Genomic DNA, 26,086 nt, shown 5'->3' with positions numbered 1-26,086 from the left:
CTCAAGCAATCCTCCTGCCTCAGCCTCCTTAGTAGCTGGAACTACAGGTGTGCACCACCAAACCCAGCTAATTTTTCTATTTTTTAGTAGAGATGGGGTCTCACCATTGCTCAGGATGCTTTTGAACTCCTAAACTCAAGCAGTCCTCCCACCTTGGCCTCTCAAGAGTGCTGGGATTGGCTGGGCACGGTGGCTCACGCCTGTAATCCTAGCACTCTGGGAAGCCGAGGCGGGCGGATTTCTTAAGGTCAGGAGTTTGAAACCAGCCTGAGCAAGAAGGAGACCCTTCTCTACTATAAATAGAAAGACATTAATTGGCCAGCTAATATATATAGAAAAAATTAGCAGGGCATGGTGGCGCATGCCTGTAGTCCCAGCTACTTGGGAGGTTGAGGCAGCAGGATTGCCTGAGCCCAGGAGTTTGAGGTTGCTGTGAGCTAGGCTGACGCCATGGCACTCACCCTAGCCTGGGCAACAAAGTGAGACTCTGTCTCAAAAAAAAAAAAAAAAAAAAAGTGCTGGGATTATAGGCGTAAGCCACCGTGCCCAGCCTGAAGACTTCTTTTTTAAAATAAATCATATTATAGATATAGTTACCATCCCTTTTTGTGCAGCTTCCTCCTCCCCATGTTAGTGCTCTTTAAAATTACAGTTTGTGCAGTTTTGCTGATTCACCAAGGAGCAGGCCAGGACCTGTCTGATAAGAATATGGGAAGCTTCACAGAGACTACCTCTGAAATGAAAAAGTTATTGTGAGTACATGCAAAGAATAACTGATGGTAGTTTTCCAAATCCAATTTTTCTTCTAGACTCCTAGGTCTTGTGGAGAAACTTTAAAACGTATTTTTAGGCCGCGCGCAGTGGCTCACGCCTGTAATCCTAGCTCTCTGGGAGGCCGAGGCGGGTGGATCGTTTGAGCTCAGAAGTTCAAGACCAGCCTGAGCAAGAGCGAGACCCTGTCTCTACTAAAAAAAAAAAAAAAAAAAAAAAAAAAAAAAAAAAAAGTTAATTGGCCAACTGAAAATGGAAAAAAAAATAAAGGAATAAAAAAAATTTAAAAAAAACCCAAAATGTATTTTCAGATAAGTCCCCCCAAAATTCCATTCCTACATAAGCCTATTTGCCTGTGGCTTCACCAAATCACAGGCCTAGATTCCTGTCAGGTTAATCACAGAGAGATCATTTGTGATCTCTCACTGTCTCACCCATTCCCAGGATGGTTTACTTAGATATTGAGTCAGCAGGATAGATAAGCTAACTCTCCAGTTTGTTTGCTGAGGCTGACAAAGAGGAAAAGGCTAGAGGGAAATGTAAGTAAATTATCTCTCTTTAAATGTTGAGGAATTAATTTTTTTTTAGACAGTCTCTGTTGCCTGGGCTAGAGTGCAGTGGCGTTACCCCAAGCGATGGGGTATTGCTCCATTGTTGAGGCTAGAATGCAGTGGCATAATCATATATCATAGCCCACTGCAGCCTTAACTCCCAGCCTCAAGTGATCCTCCTTGTATTGGAGGCCCAAAGTATTGGTATTATAGGCGAAAGCCACCGCACTTAGAGGAGGAATTAATTTAAAAAGAAAAAGAACGAACTGTAGCAGCCCCAAACATTAATTCTAACTTAGGTCCCAGGCACTTTTTGTCTTTTCCAAACAAATTTCCACACAGCAGAAAGTGATTCAAAACCTATAGGCTCACGCCTGTAATCCTAGCACTCTGGGAGGCCAAGGCTGGCGGATCATTTGAACTTAGGAGTCGAAACCAGCATGAGCAAGAGCGAGACCCCATCTCTACTAAAAATAAAAAGAAATTAACTGGCCAACTAAAAATATATAGAAAAAATAGCCCGACATGGTGGTGCATGCCTGTAGTCCCAGCTATTAGGGAGGCTGAGGCAGGAGGATTGCTTGAGCCCAGGAGTGTGAGGTTGCTGTGAGCTAGGCTGACACCACAGCACTCACTCTAGCCTGGGCAAGAGTGGGACTCTTTCTCAAAAAGAAAAAAAATAATAAATAAATAAATAAATAAAAATAAATTAATTAATTCTGCCACCGGCATAAAAAGTTCAGGTTATCACTTCTTTTTGAAAAGCTTCATTGAGATATAGCTCACGCATCATACAATTTATCTATATAAAAGTGTACAAGTTAATGGTTTTCAGTATATTCAGTGGTGCAACTATCACTTCAATCAACTTTAAAACATCTTCATCACACCAAAAAGAAACCCTGTACCCACTGGCAGTCAATGGCCATCAGGCTTTTATCACTTCTGATCTGGCTCGTCACAGCAGCGTCCTAACTGCCCATCTTCAATGCCCTTTGTTCCCATTCAGTACATATACGTATCATGGGCAATTTGGTCTCCCTAAAGCACATTCATTATACCCTCTTGCCTAGAAACTACAGTCCCCAACCTTTTTGGCACCAGGGACTGATTTCTTGAAAGACAATTTTTCCAGGAGGGAGCGACCGAAACGGAGAGAGGAGGAGGTCAGGCTGTGAGGCGATCAATGGGGAGCTGCAAAACTGAAGCTTCGCTAGTCGGCCGGCCCCTCCACTCCTGCTGTGCGGCCCCCACCCCCACCCCAGTTCCGGTTTCATGGAAGACAATTATCCACCCGGATACGGAGGGATGTGGAGGCAGAGTGGCGGAGCTCTGCGGCCCGGTCCCTAATAGGGCGTGGATCGTAGCTCTAAAGAACTCTTGGATTCAAGTAAACAAACATTCATTAACATAAACTACATTTATGCCAGGCATTATGCTAGATGCTGTTAACAAAACCGGAATGCTACAGTAAGAGTTCCCTTGTAGCGACAGCGCCTCTGTTCAGGCAGCGTCCCCCGCCTAGAACGACCTCCCTATCCCAGCCCATCTCCTAGAACTCCTTCCCAACCCTTAGGGACCATCTTCTCCGACAAATGGCTGCGTCCTCACAGCTCTCATGGTTTTCTTGATCTTTATTTAACCCGCTCCATGCACACCCTCAATACATGTTAGTAGAAATGAACATATTCTGTGGACGCAGCAGTGTTTCTCGCGGAATCGCCACCTTCTCCCCCCACACAGGGATTGGCTCGCCAGTATCCCACCTCCTTTTCTCAGGAAATGATTTAGGAAGTGGGAACTTCCGCAATCCCAGGAATCATAGATTTGAGCGACTCTTGGGAAGAGCCGGTAGAAAGGAATCGGCTCTTCAGGTCAAGTCTGCGCGAAGAGACCTCCAGGCCTCTGTGGTCTGTGCTTCCGCTTCGGATACTCGAGCCACCCACTTCCGGCGCTCCTCGGCGCCCCAGGTCCGCCCAGACGCCGGCGTGACGGAGGCACGCCGAGGGTGACCTCACCCTCCAACATGGCGGCGGCGGTAGATTAGGGCTGCCAGTCGAAGCAGCCACCGCCGCTGGGGGACCCGGTTGGAAGCAACTGCCGCCGCCGCCGCCTCTTTCATCTCTTCTGGGGCAGGGGCCAGGGCCAGGTGAGGGGAGTGGGGCTCCGGGCAGACAGAGCTGGGTGACGAGGCGATTTGCACCTGGGTAGGAAGGTGTCCAGAGACCGTACCGAGCCACTGACTCTCCAGTGGGTCCTACAACGCGTGAGTGAGTGAGTGAGTGAGTGAATGTGTGTGTGTGTGTGTGTGTGTGTCTACCGGCGCTCCTTCGCCCGAGGCTTCTCTAAGTTTAAGGAGTCCATTGCATTGCACCTGTCCCGCATGGTCCCACGGCAGGCGCTTGAGCTGGGCTTCTCCCTGTGTGGGCTGCCTGAAGCGTAGGAACTCGGCTCTTGCTCCACACTGCTGTTCTTCCCCACAAATAGCTTCACATGGAAATCTCGAGTCCATTTTTAGGGCTAGACTGGAGAACGTGGACTTTTTTTTGGTCGAGGAAAAGGGTTTCATGCGATTCACTTAGAGTGATTACAGATTAGTTTTGCCAATCTAGTCGTTTCTTCTCACAAATTGTTAGAAATCTTAAGTATCTCAGCCTTAATTCACTGCTGTTCTGACACCTTTTTTTTCCTCCGCAAAAACCTACTTTCTTTCCTTTGGAGGCAATCCAGTGACACGAAGTCATTTTTTCCTTTAAGTTTTTTCCTCTCAACATTCTAAGGAGATCCCAGGTTTTTGCCTTCTTAACTGACTATGAGGGAGAACAGGACTTAGAGTTGAGGCTCCAGTCTAGGATTGAAAATCGCACAAATCTGGGCAGTTGTTCACATGGTGTTGACTGATAGCTTTGTTTAGCTGCTAGCCACTCCCTGCACAAGTGTTTGTTTATCCAAAATAGCTATCTCACTGTTTCTGTTTAAAAGTTTTAGTTCAAGCTGACAGTCCATCCCCCTTCATTTTTCTTTTCTTTTTTTTTTTTTTTTGAGACAGAGTCTCGCTTTTGTTGCCCAGGCTAGAGAGAGTGCCATGGCGTCAGCCTAGCTCACGGCAACCTCAAACTCCTGCCTCAGCCTCCCTAGTAGTTGGGACTACAGGCTTGTGCCACCATGCCCAGCTATTTTTTTCTCTCTGTATATATTAGTTGGCCAATTAATTTCTTTCTATTTATAGTAGAGAAGGGGTCTCACTCTTGCTCAGGCTGGTTTCGAACTCCTGTCCTCGAGCAATCCGCCTGCCTCAGCCTCCCAGAGTGCTAGGATTACAGGCGCGAGCCACCTCGCTGGCCCCTCATTTTTCTTTATAATGTAAAACAAAAACTTTTTTGCAAAATTGTTAGTAAGGTTTCCCGTGGAGGTTTGGCATAAACGAGAGTGTTGCTGTCTGCCCTGACTTGCCTGACCTTGGATGAATTGCCACGCCCTTCAGAAAACTTTTTTTTTAGTCCCCCAGAAAATTAAGCAAGCGGTTGTGTAGGTTGTGAACTACTTGTAATTCAAGCCATTATGAAATATTCATTTGGTAATAGGCAGTTAAGGGTTTTGAAAATCCTTTTACTCTGAATGGTCAGATACTATTCTGTATTTTTTTTAAAATGGCACATTTTCTTATGTGGAGGATTAACCAGTAGTTGAATTCAATTGAAGGATGTGTAAGGTTCAGTCTAATGAGTTTTGTAAAAAACGAAAAGGTGTGTTCGCTAGTGCATCATTTAATCAACGTTTGTTAAATGTCACACACAGTAAGCTTTTAGGACAGGTGATTTGCAACAATCATTTTTGAAATATGTTTTTCTTATGACATATTTTAGACATACAAAACAGAAGTCTTTTTTTTAGATGAGATTTTGCTAAAGACAGTTTTAAACAATTACTTAGTAGTTCCATTCGGCTTTTATCATTTTTCAGACATGATTTTGATTTGTATCTTACTCCAAATAAATGGTCAACAAAAGGTCTTGTTTAATATATATTATGGGAGGACTATTTTTAGAATAACTGACTTTTTTCCTTTTTTCTTGTTGGATGGTAATGTGATGATGATAAGGTAACAAGATTTGAAGGAGGCACATCTCACACATTAGTGTGAAAACTCAATCATCAGGCTTATGAACCACAAAAGGATCAGAGTAGCTAATTTTTTAACAGCTTTATTGAAATATAATTAGCGTACCATACAACTCACCAATTGTACAATTTAATGGTTTTCAGTATATTCACAGGGTTGTGTATCCCCCCCCCCACCACAGTTTTCCTCACCTTAGAAGAAACCCTATACCCATTAGCAATCATTCTTCATTCCCAGTCCCCCCAAAGACCCTCCTTGCAACCACTGATCTACTTTCTGTCTGTAAAGGTTTACCTATTCTGGACATTTCACATAAGTGGAATCATATAATATGTGGTCTTTTGTGACTGGCTTTTTAGTGTAATGTTTTCAGAGTTCATCTGTGATGTAGCATGTATCTGTATATCCTTTTTTATGGCACATTATATTTCATTGTGTGGATATACTACATTTTAACAATCTATTCAGTTAATGTGCAGTTATTTCCACTTTTTTGCTGTTATGTATAATGCTTCTGGGAGCATGTGCAGATTTTTGTGTAGATGTGTTTTCATTGCTCTCTGGCATATACCTAGAAGTGGAACAGTAACTGAATTTTTTTTGTTTGTTTTTTTTGAGACAGAGTCTCGCTTTGTTGCCCAGGCTAGAGTGAGTGCCGTGGCATCAGCCTAGCTCACAGCAACCTCAAACTCCTGGGCTCAAGCAATCCTCCTGCCTCAGCCTCCTGAGTAGCTGGGACTACAGGCATGCGCCATCATGCCTGGCTAATTTTTTCTATATATATTATTTGGCCAATTAATTTCTTTCTATTTATAGTACACATGGGGTCTCGCTCTTACTCTGGCTGGTTTCGAACTTCTGACCTCGAGCAGTCCGCCCGCCTCAGCCTCCCAGAGTGCTAGGATTACGGGTGTGAGCCACCACGCCCGGCAAGAGTAACTGAATTTTATGTCTTCCTTTTACACAAGCTATATACACATATGTGGGAAACCTAATTACAGTGGAAGTCAGGTTTAGGGGCAGGGTGATAGTGAGGCATTCTTTGAATTATCTGCAAATGCCAGCTGCTGACTGAAAATATTTTTGGGCAGCTCTTTACAAGACTGAATGAGAGTGTTTCAATTAGGCATGTTTCAATTGGAAAGGGATAGTCCATACTAGAATACTAATGTCTGCTGAGTTTAAAAGTGATACCTTGGTCAGTTGCATTTCTCAACTGAGTGGGGTAAATTTTTGCAATTTCACAATTTTTATTAGGGTTATTTTACTTCTTTCAGAGAAAATCTTAGAATGCAATAGGAGCTAATAAAGCATGGATTAGAAAATACTGTTGTACTTCATGTTAATTTGTGGGACTTAAAATTCCCAAGCCACCAGTGAGTCATGAAACTAAAGATCTGATAGCCAAGACACTTTGTAAGTGTTTAAAATTCCACATTTTTTATTTGTGACTGAGTTAGTCTGTGAATTTTTATTTTTCTCTTTATAAATTGGGACTATAGATGTGTTCAACTCTGTATTACTGGAATATTTAATCTTATTAGTGGAAAAAAATGGTCTAAAACAGGTTTTTGAAATGATTTTATTAAAATATGTTAAATTATGAGGTGTTTCTGTTACAGTTCTATGAGGTTAAAGAATGTATAGGTATGGTATTCTAAATTAGTATGTCTAAAGTGGTTGCCAGAAATTTCTATTTTCGACAAGCATCCAAGGTGATTTGATGTGACAATTTGATGTGACTTTGGGAAACAAATATGGAAGATTCTCATGTTACTGTAGTTTTGCTTTTCATAAGAATTTATAATAGGCGCCGGATGTGGTGGCTCATGCCTCTAATCCCAACAATTTGGGATGCTGAGGTGGGAGGATCACTTAAGGCCAAGAATTGGAGACCAGCCTGGACAACACAGTGAGCCCCTGTCTCTACAAAAAATAAAAATTAGATGGGTGCAGTGGCACGTGCCTGTAGTCTTAGCTACTCCTGGAGCCCGAGGCATGAGGATCACTTGAGCTCAGGAGTTTCAGGCTGCAGCGAGCTATGATTGTGCCACTGCACTCCAGCCTGGGTCATAGAGTGAGACCCTATATCAAAAAGAGAAAAAAATTCATGGTAGGATTTAGTAGCTGCTGCATACCTTCTGATTATATTTCATTAAATGTACCTAATTCCTACAGTAAAATCAGTGCTAGTAGCATCCTGGAATTTGGACTGATACTTGTAATAGAAATCTAGTTTAAAAAAAAAAGCAGGCCGGGCGCTGTGGCTCACGCCTGTAATCCTAGCTCTTGGGAGGCCGAGGCGGGCGGATTGCTCAAGGTCAGGAGTTCAAAACCAGCCTGAGCAAGAGCGAGACCCCGTCTCTACTATAAATAGAAAGAAATTAATTGGCCAACTGATATATATATATATAAAAAAATAAGCCGGGCATGGTGGCGCATGCCTGTAGTCCCAGCTACTCGGGAGGCTGAGGCAGAAGGATCACTCAAGCCCAGGAGTTTGAGGTTGCTGTGAGCTAGGCTGACGCCACGGCACTCATTCTAGCCTGGACAACAAAGCGAGACTCTGTCTCAAAAAAAAAAAAAAGCAAACCATCTATTATAGAATTGTATTGTGGGTGTTACATTTGTTACTGAAGGGTCATGGATGTTTTATTTGTGACTGGCTTTGGAGATGCCACCAAATGAATATATAAACACAGCATTAAATTACCTTGAGCTTCCTCAGGCGGTCCATCTCGCTGACAACTACAGTTGGTCCTCCTTATCCTTGGGTTATACATCCACAGATTGAACCAACCTTGGCTCAAAAATATTCAGGTGGGGAGAAAAATAAATAAGAGGTTTGAGCATCTGAGGATTTTTTCTTTCTTTTTTTTTTTTTTGGAGACAGAATCTCACTTTGCTGCCCAGGCTAGAGTGAGTGCTGTAGCGTTAGCCTAGCTCACAGCAACCTCCAACTCCTGGGCTCAAGCAATCCTCCTGCCTCAGCCTCCCGAGTAGCTGGGACTACAGGCATGCACTACCATGCCAGGCTGATTTTTTTCTATATATATAAGTTGGCCAATTAATTTCTTTTTATTTATAGTAGAGATGGGTCTCGCTTTTGCTCAGGGTGGTTTTGAACACCTAACATCGAGCTATCCACCTGCCTCGGCCTCCCAGAGTGCTAGGATTACAGGCATGAGCCCCGGTGCCCGGCCCCTTTCCTTTCCTTTCCCTTTCCCTTTCCCTTTCCCTTTCCCTTTCCCAACAGAGTCTCACTCTGTTGCCTGGGCTAGAGTGCCGTGATGTCAGGCTAGCTCACAGCAACCTCAAACTCTTGGGCTCAAGCGATCCTCCTGCCTCAGCCTCCCAAGTAGCTGGGACTACAGACATGCACCACCATGCCCGGCTAACTTTTTCTATGTATTTTTAGTTGTCTGGCTAATTTTTTTCTATTTTTAGTAGAGACGGGGGTTTCACTCTTGCTCAGGCTGGTCTTGAACTCCTGACCTTGAGCAACCCTCCAGCCTTGGCCTCCCAGAGCGCTAGGATTACAGGTGTGGGCCACTACGCCCAGCCACATCTGAGCATTTTCTTATCCCTGGAGGTCCTGGAACCAATTCCTCACAGATACCAAAGGGTGACTGTACTTACAACTTAATAGAGGAACTAACTAAAAGGTGTAAGGCAGAGAAAGAAACAGGTGGATAGCATAAAAATGTTCAATCGTGAATTGTGCAAAGGATATGGGTTTTTGTTGTTTAATTTTTATTTATTTATTTTTATTTTTTTTGAGACAATCTCAGTCTGTTGTCTGGGCTAGAGTGCCATAACATCAGCCTCACTCACAGCAACCTCAAACTCCTGGGCTCAAGCAATCCTCCTGCCTCAGCCTCTTAGGCTCAAGCAATCCTCCTGCGTCAGCCTCCTGTCTCAGCCTCCCACATAGTTGGGACTACAGGTGGTGCCACCATGCCCAGCTAATTTTTTCTACTTTTAGTAGAGGGGGGGTGGTCTCCTTCTTGCTCAGGGCTCAGGCTGGTGTCAAACTCCTGAGCTCAAGTGATTGGCTTCCCAGAGTGCTAGGATGATAGGCGTGAGCCACTGTGCCCAGCGAGTTTTTGTGTTTAAGTCATATGTATATTTAATTAATTTTTTCTTTAAGAGATAATGTCTTACTACAGGTGTGTACCATTATGCCCAGCTAATTTTTTTATTTTTTGTAGAGATGGGTGTGTGTCTGTGTGTTTTATTTATTAATTAATTTATTTAGTCTTTCTTGAGACAGTCTCACTCTTTTGCCCAGGCTACAGTACTGTGGTGTCAGCCTAGCTCACAGCAACCTCCAACTCCTGGGCTCAGGTGATCCTCCTGTCTCAGCTTCCCAAGTAACTGGGGCTACAGGCATGCACCACCACACCCGGCTAATTTTTCTATTCTTAGTAGAGACAGGAAGTCCCTCTTGCTCAGGCTGGTCTCAATCTCCTGACCTCAGGTGATCCTCTAGTCTCAGCCTCCCAGAGTGCTAGGATTACAGGCATGAGCCACTGCACCTGGCCTGTCTGTGTGTTTTAGTATCCTGCTGTTTTGTGGAGGCTGGTCTCAAACTCCTAGCCTCAAGGCAGTCCTTCCACCTTGGCCTCCCAAAGTGCTAGGATTATAGGTCTTCATCACTTCATGTTACCAAGAACACTTGTATCTAATTTGAATTCTAAAAGATCCTACCAGATAAAATTTAAAGAGTAAAGATAACTGTGTCCCTCTCATCATTTAAAGAAAAGCTTGAAATACCTGTCGTTTAGATACAAATAGGCCTGGGCATGGTGGCTCACACCTGTAATCCTAGCACTCTGGGAGGCCGAGGTGGGCAGATTGTTTGAGCTCAGGAGTTTGAGACCAGCCTGAGCAAGAGCGAGACACCCGTCTCTACTAAAAAAATAGAAATTAGCTGGACAACTAAAAAAAAAAAAAAATATATATATATATATATATAAATTAGGCAGGCATGGTGGCACATGCCTGTAGTCCCAGCTACTCTGGAGGCTAAGGCAGGAGGATTGCTTAAGCCCAGGAGTTTGAGGTTGCTGTGAGCTAGGCTGACGCCACGGCATTCTAGCCTGGCCAACAGAGTGAGACTCAGTCTTTAAATAAATAAATAAATAAATAATAGGCACAAATAGACTCTGTTGGTGAGACAATTGTGAGATGGACCTGAACATCATCCTTTGCTTCCAGGAAAGCTTTGGGTGGTATTCCCAGATCATACCTTTCATCTACTCTATCGTTTTCCTTTTTTTCCCCCTGTGCATTCTCAAAATTTACAAATTAGGCCAGGCGCGGTGGCTCAGGCCTGTAATCGTAGCACTCTGGGAGGCCGAGGCTGGCGGATTGCTCGAGGTCAGGAGTTTGAAACCAGCCTGAGCAAGAGCAAGACCCCGTCTCTACTATAAATAAAAAGAAATTAATTTGCCAACTAATATATATAGAAAAAATTAGCCAGGCATGGTGGCGCATGCCTGTAGTCCCAGCTACTCGGGAGGCTGAGGCAGGAGGATTGCCTGAGCCCAGGAGTTTGAGGTTGCTGTGAGCTAAGCTGATGCCATGGCACTCACTCTAGCCTGCACAACAAAGCGAGACTCTGTCTCATAAAAAAAAAAAAAAAAATTTACAAATTAGCAATACTCTGGCTGTGTGATATTAGGAAAACAGCCTTGTTTTTCTACCATTTTCTCCCCTTTTATTAGTGTTAGTGTTTTCACTTCTGCATTCCTCTCACCTAATACATTCATTGCCTGGTATGCAGTAAATATGTGTTGAATAAATGTAGTTAAGGACTAAGTAGAATTGAAGACAATGTACCCAATTAAGTGATTGCACTATAACTAGCTGTGTGATTTTAGGCAAATAAAGTTTTTATTCTTCATCTATAGAATTGAGACTATTACCTTTTCATTCAAGCATAGAGGATTACTGTGACAACATGAAAAAGTGATTTAGAAATAGAGATCTCATGAAGATGTAATTTATTTATAATGTTTGAAATGCAAGAGTCCATTGTGCAGTATACTGATCAAATACTGCAGAATGTTGCAAAGGAAGTGGGTATCCTCTCTCCCCAGATTGCCCTTAGAGATATGACCTTATAGTAGTTGTTATGAAGTTTACATTTGGCTTTACATTCTTAATGCCTTTGTCCTATAATTGAATACAAGTGCCGCAGTTATGTAATCCCAGTATCTGTCTACTTCCCACTTAACCATAGGCCTGAATGAGCTGCTCCATTGCCATACAGTTGGAAACTCAAACTAAATAAGTCGATGGATATTTTATACCATAGGTCTGGTATGTTTAAGTCCAGTATGTTCATAACCAGAATGTTAAGTATGCATTTAAAGTCTAAAAACTTGGCTGGCGTGGTGGCTTACTCCTGTAATCCTAGCACTCTGGGAGGCCCAGGTGGGTGGATCGTTTGAGCTCAGGAGTTTGAGACCAGCCTGAGCAAGAGCGAGATCTGTCTCTACTAAAAATAGAAATTAGCTGGATAACTAAAAATATATAGAAAAAATTAGCTGGGCGTGGTGGCACATGCCTGTAGTCCCAGCTACTTGGCAGGCTCAGGCAGGAGGATCCCTTGAGCTCAGGAGTTTGAGGTTGCTGTGAGCTAGGCTGATGCCACAGCTGTCTAGCCCAGGCAACAGAGTGAGACTCTGTCTCAAAAAAAATATATATAAAGTCTAAAAGCTACTAAATTTAAATAAATAAATATAATCATTTATGAAATATGTAGTTGTATGGGCATTAACATATATACTTGAGCAAATAGGTGGTGCATATGGAAAATTATGAAATCAATGACTAAGATAGCATTTATAATTATGTAGTCAGGTTTTATAAGAATATTTGAAGCATATTAGGCTAAAAATCAAATTTGGGAAGTTGGTGATCTATGCTTTGTCTCTGTTATCCAAGTTGAGGAAAGACCAAAAATGTCTTCAGTGATATTGATTCTTGATAAATACAAGAAATTTGAATACAACAAATTAGAGAACATAAACTTTTTATTTAAAGCATTATTTAGAATATAAATACTTCTTTATTCCTGTTACCAAAGAAATACTGAAACTTTTAAAAGCTTAAGTTGCTGATTTTATCTTCCTGTATTTTTTTTTTTTTTGAGACAGAGTCTCATTCTGTTACCTGGGCTAGAGTGCCGTGGTATCAGCCTAGCTCACAGCAACCTCAAACTCCTGGGTTCAAGCAATACTTCTACCTTAGCCTCCTGAGTAGTTGGGACTATAGGCATGTGCCACCATGCCTGACTAATTTGTTTTTCCTATATGTTTTTAGTTGTCCACCTAATTTCTTTCTATTTTTAGTAGAGACGGGTTCTCGCTCCTGCTCAGGCTGGTCTCAAACTCCTGAGCTCAAACAATCCGTCTTTGTCTCCTAGAGTGCTAGGGTTACAGGCTTGAGCCACCATCTCCTCCTCTCCTTGGGTGCTCTACTTTATAATTTATTCCTTTATTTATATGTCCTAATTGGCTTTCTCTACTAAATGTAAACCTGCTTAATTCTTTTATTGTGTACAGAAACAAAACAAATGCACTTTCCCTACCCGTTGTCTCTCTTCAGCCTCCATTCTTTTCTTCCCTTCAAATCAAACTCTTTCTTTGAAAGAATAGATGAAAACTCACTTTCTCTGCATGTTAATTTCCAGTTCACTGTTCAAATCCCTGTCTTTTATCATCGCCACTGCGTGTCAAACAGAACTGTTCTATCAGAGACCATGAGTGACTTCCTAATGCCCAAACCCAGTTGACTCTTATTTTCATTCTTCTTGATGTGTTGTTACATTTGATGCATTTATTCACTGTTTTCTTCGTGCCTCCTGACTTCTGTATCCACATTCTTTCCTGGTTTTCTTTCTACCTTTTTGACTGTTTCAGGCTAGACTGAAAGGTCTCCTTTGCCAGTTTCACATCTTTTGGCCACCCTTTAAATGTTGGTTTTCCCTGAATTCTAATGTAGTCTTTTTAAGATTATACCAATACTTTTTAAGATTATACCAATACTCAACATATTTTGTAACCCATGTCTCCTTTATCAAAAGGTGATAAATAAATATTTCCCTGACCCCTATCCTGGTGGCAGTGGAGGGGTGGGGGGATGACACATTCCCTCCTTTCCAAGCACTGAGAATCATTGCTACAAAGAAGATTGAAAATTTACTGAGCATGCCGGGCGTCGTGGCTCACGCCTGTAATCCTAGCACTCTGGGAGGCCGAGGCGGGCGGATTGCTCGAGGTCAGGAGTTCGAAACCAGCCTGAGCAAGACCCCGTCTCTACTAAAAATAGAAAGAAATTAATTGACCAACTAAAAAATATATATACAAAAAATTAGCTGGGCATGGTGGTGCATGCCTGTAGTCCCAGCTGCTTGGGAGGCTGAAGCAGGAGGATCACTTGAGCCAGGAGATTGAGGTTGCTGTGAGCTAGGCTGACACCATGGCACTCATTCTAGCCTGGGCAACAAAGTGAGACTCTGTCTCAAAAAAAAAAAAAAATTTACTGAGCTTTACATTCTGTAGTTTGTAATCTGAGAGTAATAGATGATTTTCCTTTTCTAAGTATGAAACTATATATTGATGCTTTTTTAGACTCTGTTGCCCTCTTTTCCCCTACCTGACATTTTGACACTCCTCTTCCAGTGGAAATCATTGCTCTCCATTCACTCTTTTTTTTTTTGGAGACAGAGTCTCGCTTTGTTGTCCAGGCTAGAGTGAGTGCTGTGGCGTCAGCCTAGCTCACAGCAACCTCAAACTCCTGGGCTCGAGTGATCCTTCTGCCTCAGCCTCCCGAGTAGCTGGGACTACAGGCATGCGCCACCATGCCCGGCTAATTTTTTATATATATATCAGTTGGCCAATTAATTTCTTTCTATTTATAGTAGAGACGGGGTCTCGCTCTTGCTCAGGCTGGTTTTGAACTCCTGACCTTGAGCAATCCGCCCGCCTCGGCCTCCCAAGAGCTAGGATTACAGGCGTGAGCCACAGCGCCCGGCCTCATTCACTCTTGTTAGGTAATCTTATTACTTGTATCTGTACCGAGTATTTATAATTTTGTATCTCCAGTCTGAATGTGTTAGTTTAAGACTCATATGTCTAACTGCTTGTACATCTTACCTGGATGACCTACGGGTACTTTAAAATTCAGTACAGATACTCTCAACTTATGATAGATAAACCCTGATAAACCCATCATAAGTTGAAGATATCTAAGTTGAAAATACATTTAATATCCCTAATCTGATGAACATCATAGCTTAGCCTAGCTTACTTTATTTGTGCTCAGGACACTTACATTGGCCTACACTTGGGAAAATCATCTAACACAAAGCCTAGTTTATAATCAAGTGTTGAATATCTCATGTAATTTATTGAATACTGAAAGTGAAAAAAACCATGTGGGTATTCAAAGTACAGTTTCTACTGAATGCATTTATCACCATTGTAAAGTTAAAAAATTGTAAGTCAAACCATTATAAGTTGGGGACCATCTGTATACTCCAAGGTGAACTTGTTATCCTTGTTCCCAAAGCTAGCTCTTTCTATATTATCTGGTTTGAGAAACAAGAATAGTGTATGGTCATGCCACCCTGAATGTGCCCTGTCTCATCTGATCTTGGAAGCTAAGCAGGGTCAGGCCTGGTTAGTACTTGGATGAGAGAAATAAGAATAATGTGCCACTTTCCCTACAGCTTCCAGTATTACTCTCTCACTGAGTTAGTTGAATCTTTGAATTCTTAACCTTTTTCCTAACCATCCCTCTCCCATTTCCAGTGTTTCTGCACTAGTTCATGCCTTCATACATCTCTTGTTTATATTTTTTTCAACATTCCCCTAACTTGTCTCCTTACCTGTAGTCTTCATTCTATCTTCCTCACTACCTCTGGAATGATTTTCCTAAAGTATAATCTCTTAATATTCTTCCCTTGCTTAAAACCTTTCAGTAGTTCATTGTGGTGTTCTATAGTAGTTTTTAACCTGTTTTGTATCATGGTCCAGTTTGAGTATCTAACTAGGTACTTCTTCATATACTAGGGATATGAAGTGATTTTTATTTCTAGAAAAATGCTCATGCCCCCAGAATGTACATACAGTTTTAAGGAGTTCATGGATGCCCATTCATGGACATAGTTAAAATAATTCCTGGCCTGTAGGATTAAACCCATATTAGCATCCCATAGCATACAAGACACACCAAATGGTGACTGGCTGCTCACTCATGCAAAGGTAGTAATCAATCCCCCTTATATCTTTTGAGCTACATATGCCAAATGCCTTTGTTTTTATATTATTCCATGCTGTTTCAAAAAGCTTCTGTAAGCTGGGCGTGGTGGCTCGTGTCTGTAATCCCAGCAACTCAGGGCTACAGCGGGAGGATTGCTTGAGGGCAGGAGTTCAAGACCAGCCTGAGCAACATAGCAAGACCTCATCTCTAAGAAAATGAAGGAAAAAAAATTAGTCTGGTGTGATGGCTTGCGCCTGTAGTCCCAGTTAATTTGGAATGCTGAAGTGAGAGAACTGCTTGAGCCTGGGAGTTCCAGGCTGTAGTGAGCTATGATTGTGCCAGTGCACTCCATTCCAGCCTGGTTTAAAAAAACAAAAAACATCATTTGTGCCTTTTCCTAGTTGTCTTTATGTATGAAAGTCATCCCTGTCCTGTCCCCAGTTGGTTCCATTATTGAACACCTACTCATGTTCCAAGGTTGGCCATTGTAGTACTGGCTTGTATCAGAGAACTTTACTGTTCCTTTTCATTATTGATCATGGGAATTAAAAAAAACCTTTATTCTTATTTGTGTATGTATTTTTGTCTCTTTTTATCTCTTTATATAGCTACTCTTGTGTTTTATAAATTCTTCGTGTATTTTTTTTTAAAGGAAACAAGTTCTTCATGTATTTTTTTCATTGTTTATCATTCTAGGACATTTCTGTTAGTTTGCTTATCACAAGTCTTAAATTTTGCCAACATTGCCTTTCTCTTTTTCCCATCTGTTATTTTGTTACATATATTTTTGTTTTCCACTACTTTTTTGAAAACTCCTGAGGGCTGGTGGTTTATCCTGTTGGTCTTTGTGCCTGATGCCTATAGAGTACCTTGTATCTTAAGAAATGTGTATCAGCCCGGTGCGGTGGCTCATGCCTGTAATCCTAGCACTCTGGGAGGCTGAGGCGAGCGGATCGTTTGAGCTCAGGAGTTTGAGACCAGACCAGCCTGAGCAAGAGTGAGACCTGTCTCTACTAAAAATACAAAGAAATTAGCTGGATAACTAAAAAAATATATATATAAAATAGCAGGGCATGGTGGCACATACCTGTAGTCCTAGCTACTCAGGAGGCTGAGGCAGAAGGACCACTTAAGCGCCAGAGTTTGAGGTTGCTGTGAGCTAGGCTGACACCATGGCACTCTAGCCCATGTAACAAAATGAGACTCTGTCTCAAAAAAAAAAAAAAGGTGTATCAAAGGAACACAAAAAATCATAAGAGGGCATTGTTATCTATTTCTATTTTTAGAATGTAATTATACTTCTAGATGTAATTATACTACTAGGTCTGTATGTAGACTTTGCAGAATTAGAAAATTTTTCTAAACTACAAATTCTAATGATCTTTACATAAAAGTAGTATATTATAATTGTCACAGAAGTGCCTTAGAAATTTTAAGAAAATTAGGTGGTAGTTCCAATTCGGTCTTGGTTGCAAACAACACAAACTGATTCCAGCTTACTTAAGCCGAAAAAGACTTCTGGAGAGAATGTTGAGTTAGCCCAAAGAATGGATAGGAAAGCTGGAAAGTCAGGCTCAGGAGAGACAGGCAGGAAACGAAGAGTAGGCTACAGGAGTAGAATACAGTTAAGTGTTGCTTAACGATGGGGAGATATTCTGAGAAGTCTGTCCTTAGATGATCTCGTCCTTGTGAATATCCATAGAGTTTACGTACACAAATCCTAAGCTGTAGGGTACATAGCCTATTGCTCCTGGGCTAGAAAACTGTATAGCATGTTACTATACGCAGTTGGAACACAATGGTAAATGTGTATCTAAACACAGAAAAAGTACAGTAAAAATATAGTATAAAAGATAAAAAATGGTATACCTGTATAGGACACTTACCATGAATGGAGCTTCCAGAACTGGAAGTTGCTCTGGGTGAGTCAGGTAGTGAGTGGCGAGTGAAAGTGAAGGCCTATGACATTACTATGCACTACTATGGACTGTATAAAGACAGTATGCTTAGACTACATTAAATTTATAAAAAATATTACTGTCAATAATAAATATAGGCTAGGCACAGTGGCTCATGTCTATAATCCTAGCATTTTGGGAGGCCAAGGTGGGAGGATCACTTGAGGCCAAGAGTTCAAGACCAGCATGAGAAAGAGTGACACCCCATCTCTACAAAATGTAGATTAGTCGGGTGTGGTGGCACACACCTGTAGTCCCAGCTGCTTGGGAAGCAGAGGCAGGAGCATTGCTTGAGCCCAGGAGTTTGAGATTACAGTGAGCTATGGTGACGCCACTGTACTCTAGCCTGGGAGACAACAGGTGGTTAAGGTTAAAAACACTTTTATTATTTTTTGTTATTTAATTTTATAAACTTTTAAATATTTTTTTAAAAAGACAAGGTCTTACTCTTTCGCCCAGACCTTAACTGCAACCTTAAACTCCTGGGCTCCAGTGATCCTCCTTCTCAGCTTTCCAAGTAGCCAGGACTACAGGTACACACCACCACGGCTGGCTAATTGTTTTAAAATTTTTTTGTGGAGACGGGGTTTCACTATGTTGCCCAGGCTGATCTTGAGCTCCTAACCTCCAGTGATCTTCCCACCTCGGCCTCCCAGAGTCCTGGGATTACAGACATGAGCTACTACACCTGGCCAAGTTTTTCATTTTTTTAAACTTTTTGACTCTTTAGCTTAAAACACAAACACATTGTACATAAAATATTTTCCTTCTTTTTTTTTTATCTCTTTTTTTGAGATGGAGTCTCATTCTATTGCCTAGGCTAGAGTGCCATGGCATCAGCCTAGCTCACAACAACCTCAAACTCCTGAGCTCAAGTGATCCTCCTGACTCAGCTCCTGAGGAGCTGGGACTATAGGCATGCGCCACCACACCAGGCCCCTTTGTTGAAATCTTTAAGCAGTTCATATTGCTTGTTCTTTTCTTTTTTTTTTTTTTTTGAGACAGAGTCTCGCTTTGTTGCCCAGGCTAGAGTGCCGTGGCGTCAGCCTAGCTCACAGCAACCTCAAACTCCTGGGCTCGAGTGATCCTTCTGCCTCAGCCTCCCGGGTAGCTGGGACTACAGGCATGTGCCACCATGCCCGGCTAATTTTATATATATATATCAGTTGGCCAATTAATTTCTTTCTATTTATAGTAGAGACGGGGTCTCGCTCTTGCTCAGGCTGGTTTTGAACTCCTGACCTTGAGCAATCCGCCCGCCTCGGCCTCCCAAGAGCTAGGATTACAGGCGTGAGCCACAGCGCCTGGCCTGCTTGTTCTTTTAAAAAGAAAGCAGTTATTTGGAAAACTCTCAAGAGAGGCACAGGTCATTTACCTACCACTAAAAGTAGTAGTAGTATTAATATGTGGTAGGTAAAACAGCTGCCAGGTCCTTATCACAAAGTGAAAGTTGTGGTTGTATTTATTAGGGTACAAGTTTAGGGTGCCTAATATAGAAATTCAGATTAAAGTGACTTAAATACAATCCAGAGGTGAGTGGTCCAGGCTGGTCTGTCTGTCTTGTTGCTTTAGCTTTGGTGTCTTTGTTTGATTGTCAAAGCTGGGCCAAAGCGATTTTCCCGCCTTGGCCTCCTGAAGTGCTAGGGTTACAGGCATGAGCCACTGTGCCAGCCAACAGTTATATTTTTTTAAGATTGCTGGAAAGAAAAGTCTGAGAAACATTTATTTGATATTTAGTTGAATAATTGGAGTCAATGCGAAAATGTCTGGTGTGTAAAAATCTTTAAACTGAAAAAATACTTCTATGTTTTTAGGTTTTATTACACATCTGTAAGTAGACTTCTTTGGAGCTCTGCCAGTAAATTCAATGGCGTCCTCTACTACTGTGCCTCTAGGATTTCACTATGAAACAAAGTATGTTGTCCTCAGCTACTTGGGACTCCTCTCTCAGGAGAAGCTGCAAGAGCAACATCACTCCTCACTCCAAGGTATTATCTTTGGCTTTTATTGGTTATATTAGGTGGTAATAAGTTCATATGTAAACGCATATGTATCTAAGTAATTTATATGTATGGTTATGAGATTAATACTAATAAGGTTAATCCCTTAGCATCTTTTGGTTCATTTCCAGAAGCAACTCCTTTATTTTTTGTCTTTCTTTGTATCTTTTTATTTTCTTTCTTTGTTTATTTATTTCAGTATATTATGGGGGTACAAATGTTAAGGTTACGTATATTGCCCTTCCCCCTTCGCCCCTCGAGTCAGAGTTTCAAGCATGTCCATCCCCCAGATGGTGCATATTGCACTCATTATGGATGTATATACCCATCCCCTCCCCCCCACCTGCCTGACACCCGATAAATGTTATTTGTGTATGTCCACTTAGGTGTTGATCAGTTAATACCAATTTGCTGGTGATTACATGTGGTGCTTATTTTTCCATTCTTAGAAGCAACTACTTTTAATGTTTTTTTGTTCTTTCTCTTTATTAGTTCTTTTTAATTTTAATAGATTTAGGGGATACAAGTTAAATTCTATTACATGTATATATTGTGTTGTATTGGAATCTGGGCTTTTGGTGTACCCACTACCTGAGTACTGTACATTGTACCCCATAGGTAATTTTTCATCCCTCAGCCCTTCCTACCGTCCCACACTGAGTTGTCATTGTTCATTTTACCACTCTGTGTGCCCTTGTCTAGTCATAGTTCAGTTTCCATTTATAAATGAGGACATACGGCATTTACGTTTCTGTTCCTGAGTTAGTTCCCTTACGATAAATGACACCTAGTTCCATCCAAGTTGTTGCAAAAGGCATTATTTCATTCTTTCTTATCACTGAGTAGTACTCCATGGTATATATACATTTTTTTAATCCACTCATCAGTTAATGACCACTTAAGTTGATTCCATATCTTTGCAGTTGTGAATTGTTCTGTGATAAACATATGAGTACAGGTATCTTTTTGATACAATAATTATTTTTCATAGGGTAGATACCCAGTAGTGGGATTGCAGGATCAAATGGTTGATCTACTGTTAGTTCTTTGGGAATCTCCATACTGATCTCCATAGAGGTTGTACTAATTTACATTTCCATCAACAGTGTATAAGTGTTCCCTTTTTACCGCATCTACCCTAATATCTATTGTTTTTTGACTTTTTAATAATGGCCATCCTGACAGGATAAGATGATATCTCATTGTAGTTTTAATTTGCATTTCCCTGATGATTAGTGATGTTGAGCATTTTTTCATGTGTTTTTTGGCCATTTATCTATCTTTTCAAAAATGGCTGTTCACTTCATTTCCCTACTTTTTTTTTTTTTTGAGACAGAGTCTCGCTTTGTTGCCCAGGCTAGAGTGAGTGCCGTGGCGTCAGCCTAGCTCACAGCAACCTCAAACTCCTGGGCTCAAGCAATCCTCCTGCCTCAGCCTCCCGAGTAGCTGGGACTACAGGCATGCGCCACCATGCCTGGCTAATTTTTTCTCTCTATATATATATTAGTTGGCCAATTAATTTCTTTCTATTTATAGTAGAGACAGGGTCTCACTCTTGCTCAGGCTGGTTTCGAACTCCTGACCTCGAGCAATCCACCTGCCTCGGCCTCCCAGAGTGCTAGGATTACAGGTGTGAGCTACCACGCCTGGCCCTTAATCTATCTTGAGTTAATTTTTGTATATGGTGAGAGAGAGGGATCCAGTTTTATTCTTTGATATATTGGCTAGCCAATTTTGCTAACACAAGTTATTGTATAATGTGTTCTTTCCCCAATGTATGTTTTTGTTTGCTTTGTCAAAGATCAGTTGGTTTTATTTCTGGGTTCTCTATTCTGTTCCATTGATCTGTGTGTTTACTTTTGTGCCAATACCATGCACTTTTGGTTGCTATAGCCTCATAGTGTAATTTGAAGTCAGGTAATCTGATGCCTTCAGTTTTGTTCTTTTTGCTTAGGATTGCTTTGGCTATTTGGTTACATATGAATTTTAGGTTTGTTTTTCCTTTCTTTTTTGGTTACATATGAATTTTAGGATTGTTTTTCCTAATTCTATGAAAAATGACATTGGTATTTTGATAGGAATTTCATTGAATCTGTAGATTGCTTTGGGCAGTATGGTTATTTTAACAATACCAATTCTTCTAATCCATGAGCATGAGATGTTTTTCTATTTGTGTCGTCTATGATTTCTTTCATTAGTGATTTGTAGTCACTCTTTATACATTCTCTGCAGAGATCTTTTACATCCTTGGTTAAATTTATTCTTAGATATTTTACTTTTTTGCAGCTATTTTTAATGAGATTGAGTTCTTGATTTGGTTCTCAGCTTAGTCATTTATGTATAGAAATGCTATTGATTTTTGTATGTTGATTTTATAACATGAAACTTTGCTGGTTCATTTATCAAATCTAGGAGTCTTTTGGAGGAATCCTCAGAGTTTTCTAGGTATAACGTCATATCATCAGCAAATAGATAATTAGACTTCCTCTTTTCCAGTGTGGATGACCTTTATTTCTTTCTCTTGCCTGATTGCTTTGACTAGGACTATGTTGAATAAGAGTGGTGAAAGTGGGCATCCTTATCTTGTCCCAGTTCTTAGGAGCAATGCTTTCAACTTTTCTCCATTTAGTATGATGTTGGCTGTGGGTTTGGCATATGTGGCTTTTATTATTTTGAGGTAAGTTCCTTCTATACTTAGTCTTTTGAAGGTTTTTATCATGAAAGGATGCCAAATTGTATTGAATGCTTTGCTTTTTCTGTACCTATTGAGATGATAATATGGTTTTTATTTTTAATTCTATTTATGTAGCCGATCATATTTATTGTTTTGTTCATGTTGAACCATCCCTGAGAACTCACTTGATCAGTGAGTGGTGAATGATCCTTTTGATGTGCTATTGGATTTGGTTTGCTGGTATTTTGTTGAGGATTTTTATGTAAAGGTTCATCAGAGATGTTGGTGTATAGTTTTTTTTTTGTTGTATCCTTTCTTGGCTTTGGTATCAGGGCGATACTGCCTTCCTAGAATGAGTTAGGGAGGAGTCCCTCCTTGATCTTTTGGAACAGTTTCAGTAAGATTGACACTGGTTCTTTGTATGTCTGGTATAGTTTGGCTGTGAATCTATCTGGTCCTTAGGTTTTTTTATTGAGAGATTTTTTTTATTATCAATTCAGTCTCACTACTTGTTATTGGTCTCAGGAGTTCTATTTCTTCCTGGTTCAATCTCAGTAGGTTGTTTGTTTTCGGGAATTCATTCATTTTCTCTAGGTTTCCTAGAGAGTATATAGTTCATAATAGTCTGATACTCTTTTGTATTCCTGTGGTATCAGTTGTAATGTCTCCTTTTTCATTTCTGACTATGTGTATTGGAGTCTTGGTTAGTCTAGTTAGTGGTTTATCCATTTAAAGAACCAAATTTTAATTTTGTTGATCCTTTGTACTCTTTTTTTGACCTCTATTTCATTTAGTTCAGCTCTGATCTTTGTTATTTCTTTTCATCTTGTAACTCTGGGTTTGGTTTGTTCTTGTTTTTTAGTTTCTTCAGGTATGATGTTACATTTTTAATTTGTGATCTTTCTACTTTTTTTTTTTTTTTTTTTTTTTTTTCAGACAGAGTCTCACTTTGTTGCCCAGGCTAGAGTGAGTGCTGTGGCGTCAGCCTGGCTCACAGCAACCTCAATCTCCGGGGCTCAGCGATCCTACTGCCTCAGCCTCCCGAGTAGCTGGGACCACAGGCATGTGCCACCATGCCCAGCTAATTTTTTGTATATATGTTTTTAGTTGGTCAATTAATTTATTTCTATTTTTGGTAGAGACGGGGTCTCGCTCAGGCTGGTTTCGAACTCCTGACCTCGAGCAATCCGCCCGCCTCGGCCTCCCAAAGTGCTAGGATTACAGGCGTGAGCCACCGCGCCCGGCCTCTACTTTTTTGATGTAGGCGTTTAAGGCTGTAAACTTCCCACAAGTTCTGGTATGTTGTGTTTTCATTTTCGTTCATTTCAAGAAATTTGGAAACTTATGCCTTTATTTTTTTGTTGACCCAGTGATCATGCAGGAGCACATTGTTTAATTTCTGTGCGTCTGTATAGTTTCTGAAGTTCCTCTTCATATTACTTTTTAGCTTTATTCTACTATGGTCTAAGAAATTACTTGATATGATTTGGATTTTTAAAAATGTGTTGAGACTTGTTTTGTGTTCTAAAATGTGGTCTATCTTAGAGAACGTTCCATGTGCTGATGAAAAGGCTGTATATACTATAATTGTTGGGTGGAATGCTCTGTAAATGTCTGTTTAAGTCCATTTGGCCTAAAGTCTAATTTAAGTCCAATGTTTCTTAGTTGATTTTCTGTCTTGATGATCTGTCTAGTGCTGTGAGTAGGGTATTGAAGTCCCCACTATTATTGTGTTGTTGTGTGTCTCTCTCTTTAGGTCTAATAATGTTTGTTTTGTGAATCTGGGTGCTCTGATGATGGGTGCATGTATATTTAGGATTCTTATATCCTCTCACTGAATTGATGCCTTTGTCATTATATGATCTTTGTCTTTTTTGGTTTTGTTTTTTTTTTTACTATTTTTGATTAGAAGTATTTTATCTGATATAGGTATAGGTATTCCTAATTGCTTTTGCTTTTCATTTACATGCAATATATTTTTCCACCCCTTCACTTTCAGTTTGCATGTGTCTTTATGGGTAAGGTGAGTTTCTATAAGCATATAGTTGGATCATGTTTTTTTATCTAACAATGTATATCTTTTAAGTGGAACATTTAATCCATTTACATTCTAGGTTAATATTGATATATAGGGGTTTGTTCTTGTCATATTGTTAGTTGATTTCTAGTTGTTTTATAATTTGTTTTTTCTTTTTCTCTTTTTGCCTTTGTGATTTGCTGAATTTCTGTTATGTTGCCATTTAATTCTTATGTATGTATGTATGAATGAAACAATGAATGACAAGGTCTTGCTCTGTTGCTATGGCAAGAATGTAGTGGTGGCATCATAGCTTACTATAACCCTAAATTCCCCAGTAGATGGGAGTACAGGTGTGCACCACCCTGCCAGCTAATTTCTCTATTTTTTGTAGAGTTGGAGTCTTACTGTGTTGCTCAGGCTTGTCTTGACCTCCTAGCCTCAAGCGATTCTCCCATCTTGGCCTCCTACAATGCTGGATTACAGGCATGAGCGACTGAACCTGGCCTTTTCTTCACTTGTGAAGCTTATTCTGGGAGGATAGCAAATTCTTGACTGGCAGTTTTTTTCTTTTAGCACTTTGAAAATAGCATCCTATTCTCTCCTGGCCTATAAGGTTTCTGCTGAGAGGGCCACTGATAGTCTGATGGGGTTCCCTTTATAGATGACTAGATGCTTTTCTCTTGCTAATTTTAAAATTCTGTCTTTCAACTTTGACTTTAGTCATTCTGATTATAATATTTTGTGGTGAAGTCCTTTTTGCAATGCATTTGCCTGGGGATTGTTGGGCCTCACATATCTGATGTCTAATGTCTCATTGTCTTGCTAGTCCTGGGAGGTTTTCGTTGATTATTTCCTTAAATAGCTTTTCTAAAATTTTAATCTCTCTTCCCCTCAGGAATATCGGTAATTCATATATTTGGTCACTGAGGCTTTGCTCTTTCTTTTTTATTCTTTTTTCCTTATTTCTTTTTATTTTTTCTATATATATTAGTTGGCCAATTAATTTCTTTCTTTTTTTTTTTTTTCCTAGAAAAACACTGCAAAAATAATTTCTTTTTATTTATAGTAGAGACAGGGTCTCGCTCTTGCACAGGCTGGTTTCAAACTCCTGACCTCAAGCAATCCGCCCGCCTCGGCCTCCCAGAGTGCTAGGATTACAGTTGTGAGCCACCGCGCCCGGCCTTTATCTTATCTTTTAATGCTTTTTGAGAGCTTGATATTTTTTTTTTTTTTTTTTTTTGAGACAGAGTCTCGCTTTGTTGCCTAGGCTAGAGTGAGTGCCATGGCGTCAGCCTAGCTCACAGCAACCTCAATCTCCTGGCTCAAACAATCCTTCTGCCTCAGCCTCCCAAGTAGCTGGGACTACAGGCATGCGCCACCATGCCCGGCTAATTTTTTATATATATATATTAGTTGGCCAATTAATTTCTTTCTATTTATAGTAGAGACGGGGTCTCGCTCTTGCTCAGGCTGGTTTCGAACTCCTGACCTCGAGCAATCCGCCCGCCTCGGCCTCCCAGAGAGCTAGGATTACAGGCGTGAGCCACCACGCCCGGCCGAGAGCTTGATATTTTAAGTGATTGCTATTGGTATAAGTAGAAATGTATTATGTACAAGTAAATAAATAAGATCCATCTGTCTTTAGAGGTTTCACATTAGAATTGCATAATTATTTTAAAATTTTCAATAGAAGTAAGTTCCTTTATTTTAATTT

The 26,086-nt window shown here is 40.7% G+C and overlaps 1 protein-coding gene and 1 non-coding gene across 3 annotated transcripts in view; one reads left to right on the top strand and one right to left on the bottom strand.

Annotated features, from left to right (window-relative positions):
* Positions 1 to 3,300: 3,300 nt before the first annotated feature.
* BCL2L13 (BCL2 like 13) overlaps positions 3,301 to 26,086 on the top strand; it is a 98,792-nt gene continuing 76,006 nt past the window's right edge. Inside the window, exons 1-2 of one of the 2 annotated variants that reach the window (XR_001149758.3) lie at positions 3,301 to 3,471; positions 19,493 to 19,666. Coding sequence is in view for 1 of the 2 variants with exons in the window: in XM_012747737.3 (XP_012603191.1) it covers positions 19,546 to 19,666 (121 nt within the window). In the remaining variant the exon portion in view is untranslated. The remainder of the gene's footprint in view (positions 3,472 to 19,492; positions 19,667 to 26,086) is intronic. The other variant, XM_012747737.3, reaches the window with a different exon arrangement.
* LOC142873645 (small nucleolar RNA U13) lies at positions 5,397 to 5,502 on the bottom strand. The gene has a single exon (XR_012921633.1). It is a non-coding gene; the product is annotated as a small nucleolar RNA U13 (small nucleolar RNA).

This window comes from Microcebus murinus, chromosome 10 (assembly GCF_040939455.1).
Source record: "Microcebus murinus isolate Inina chromosome 10, M.murinus_Inina_mat1.0, whole genome shotgun sequence".
Taxonomy (NCBI): domain Eukaryota; kingdom Metazoa; phylum Chordata; class Mammalia; order Primates; family Cheirogaleidae; genus Microcebus; species Microcebus murinus.
The sequence above is the reverse complement of the archived record's forward strand: the minus strand, read 5'-3'. Positions and strand labels throughout refer to the sequence as shown.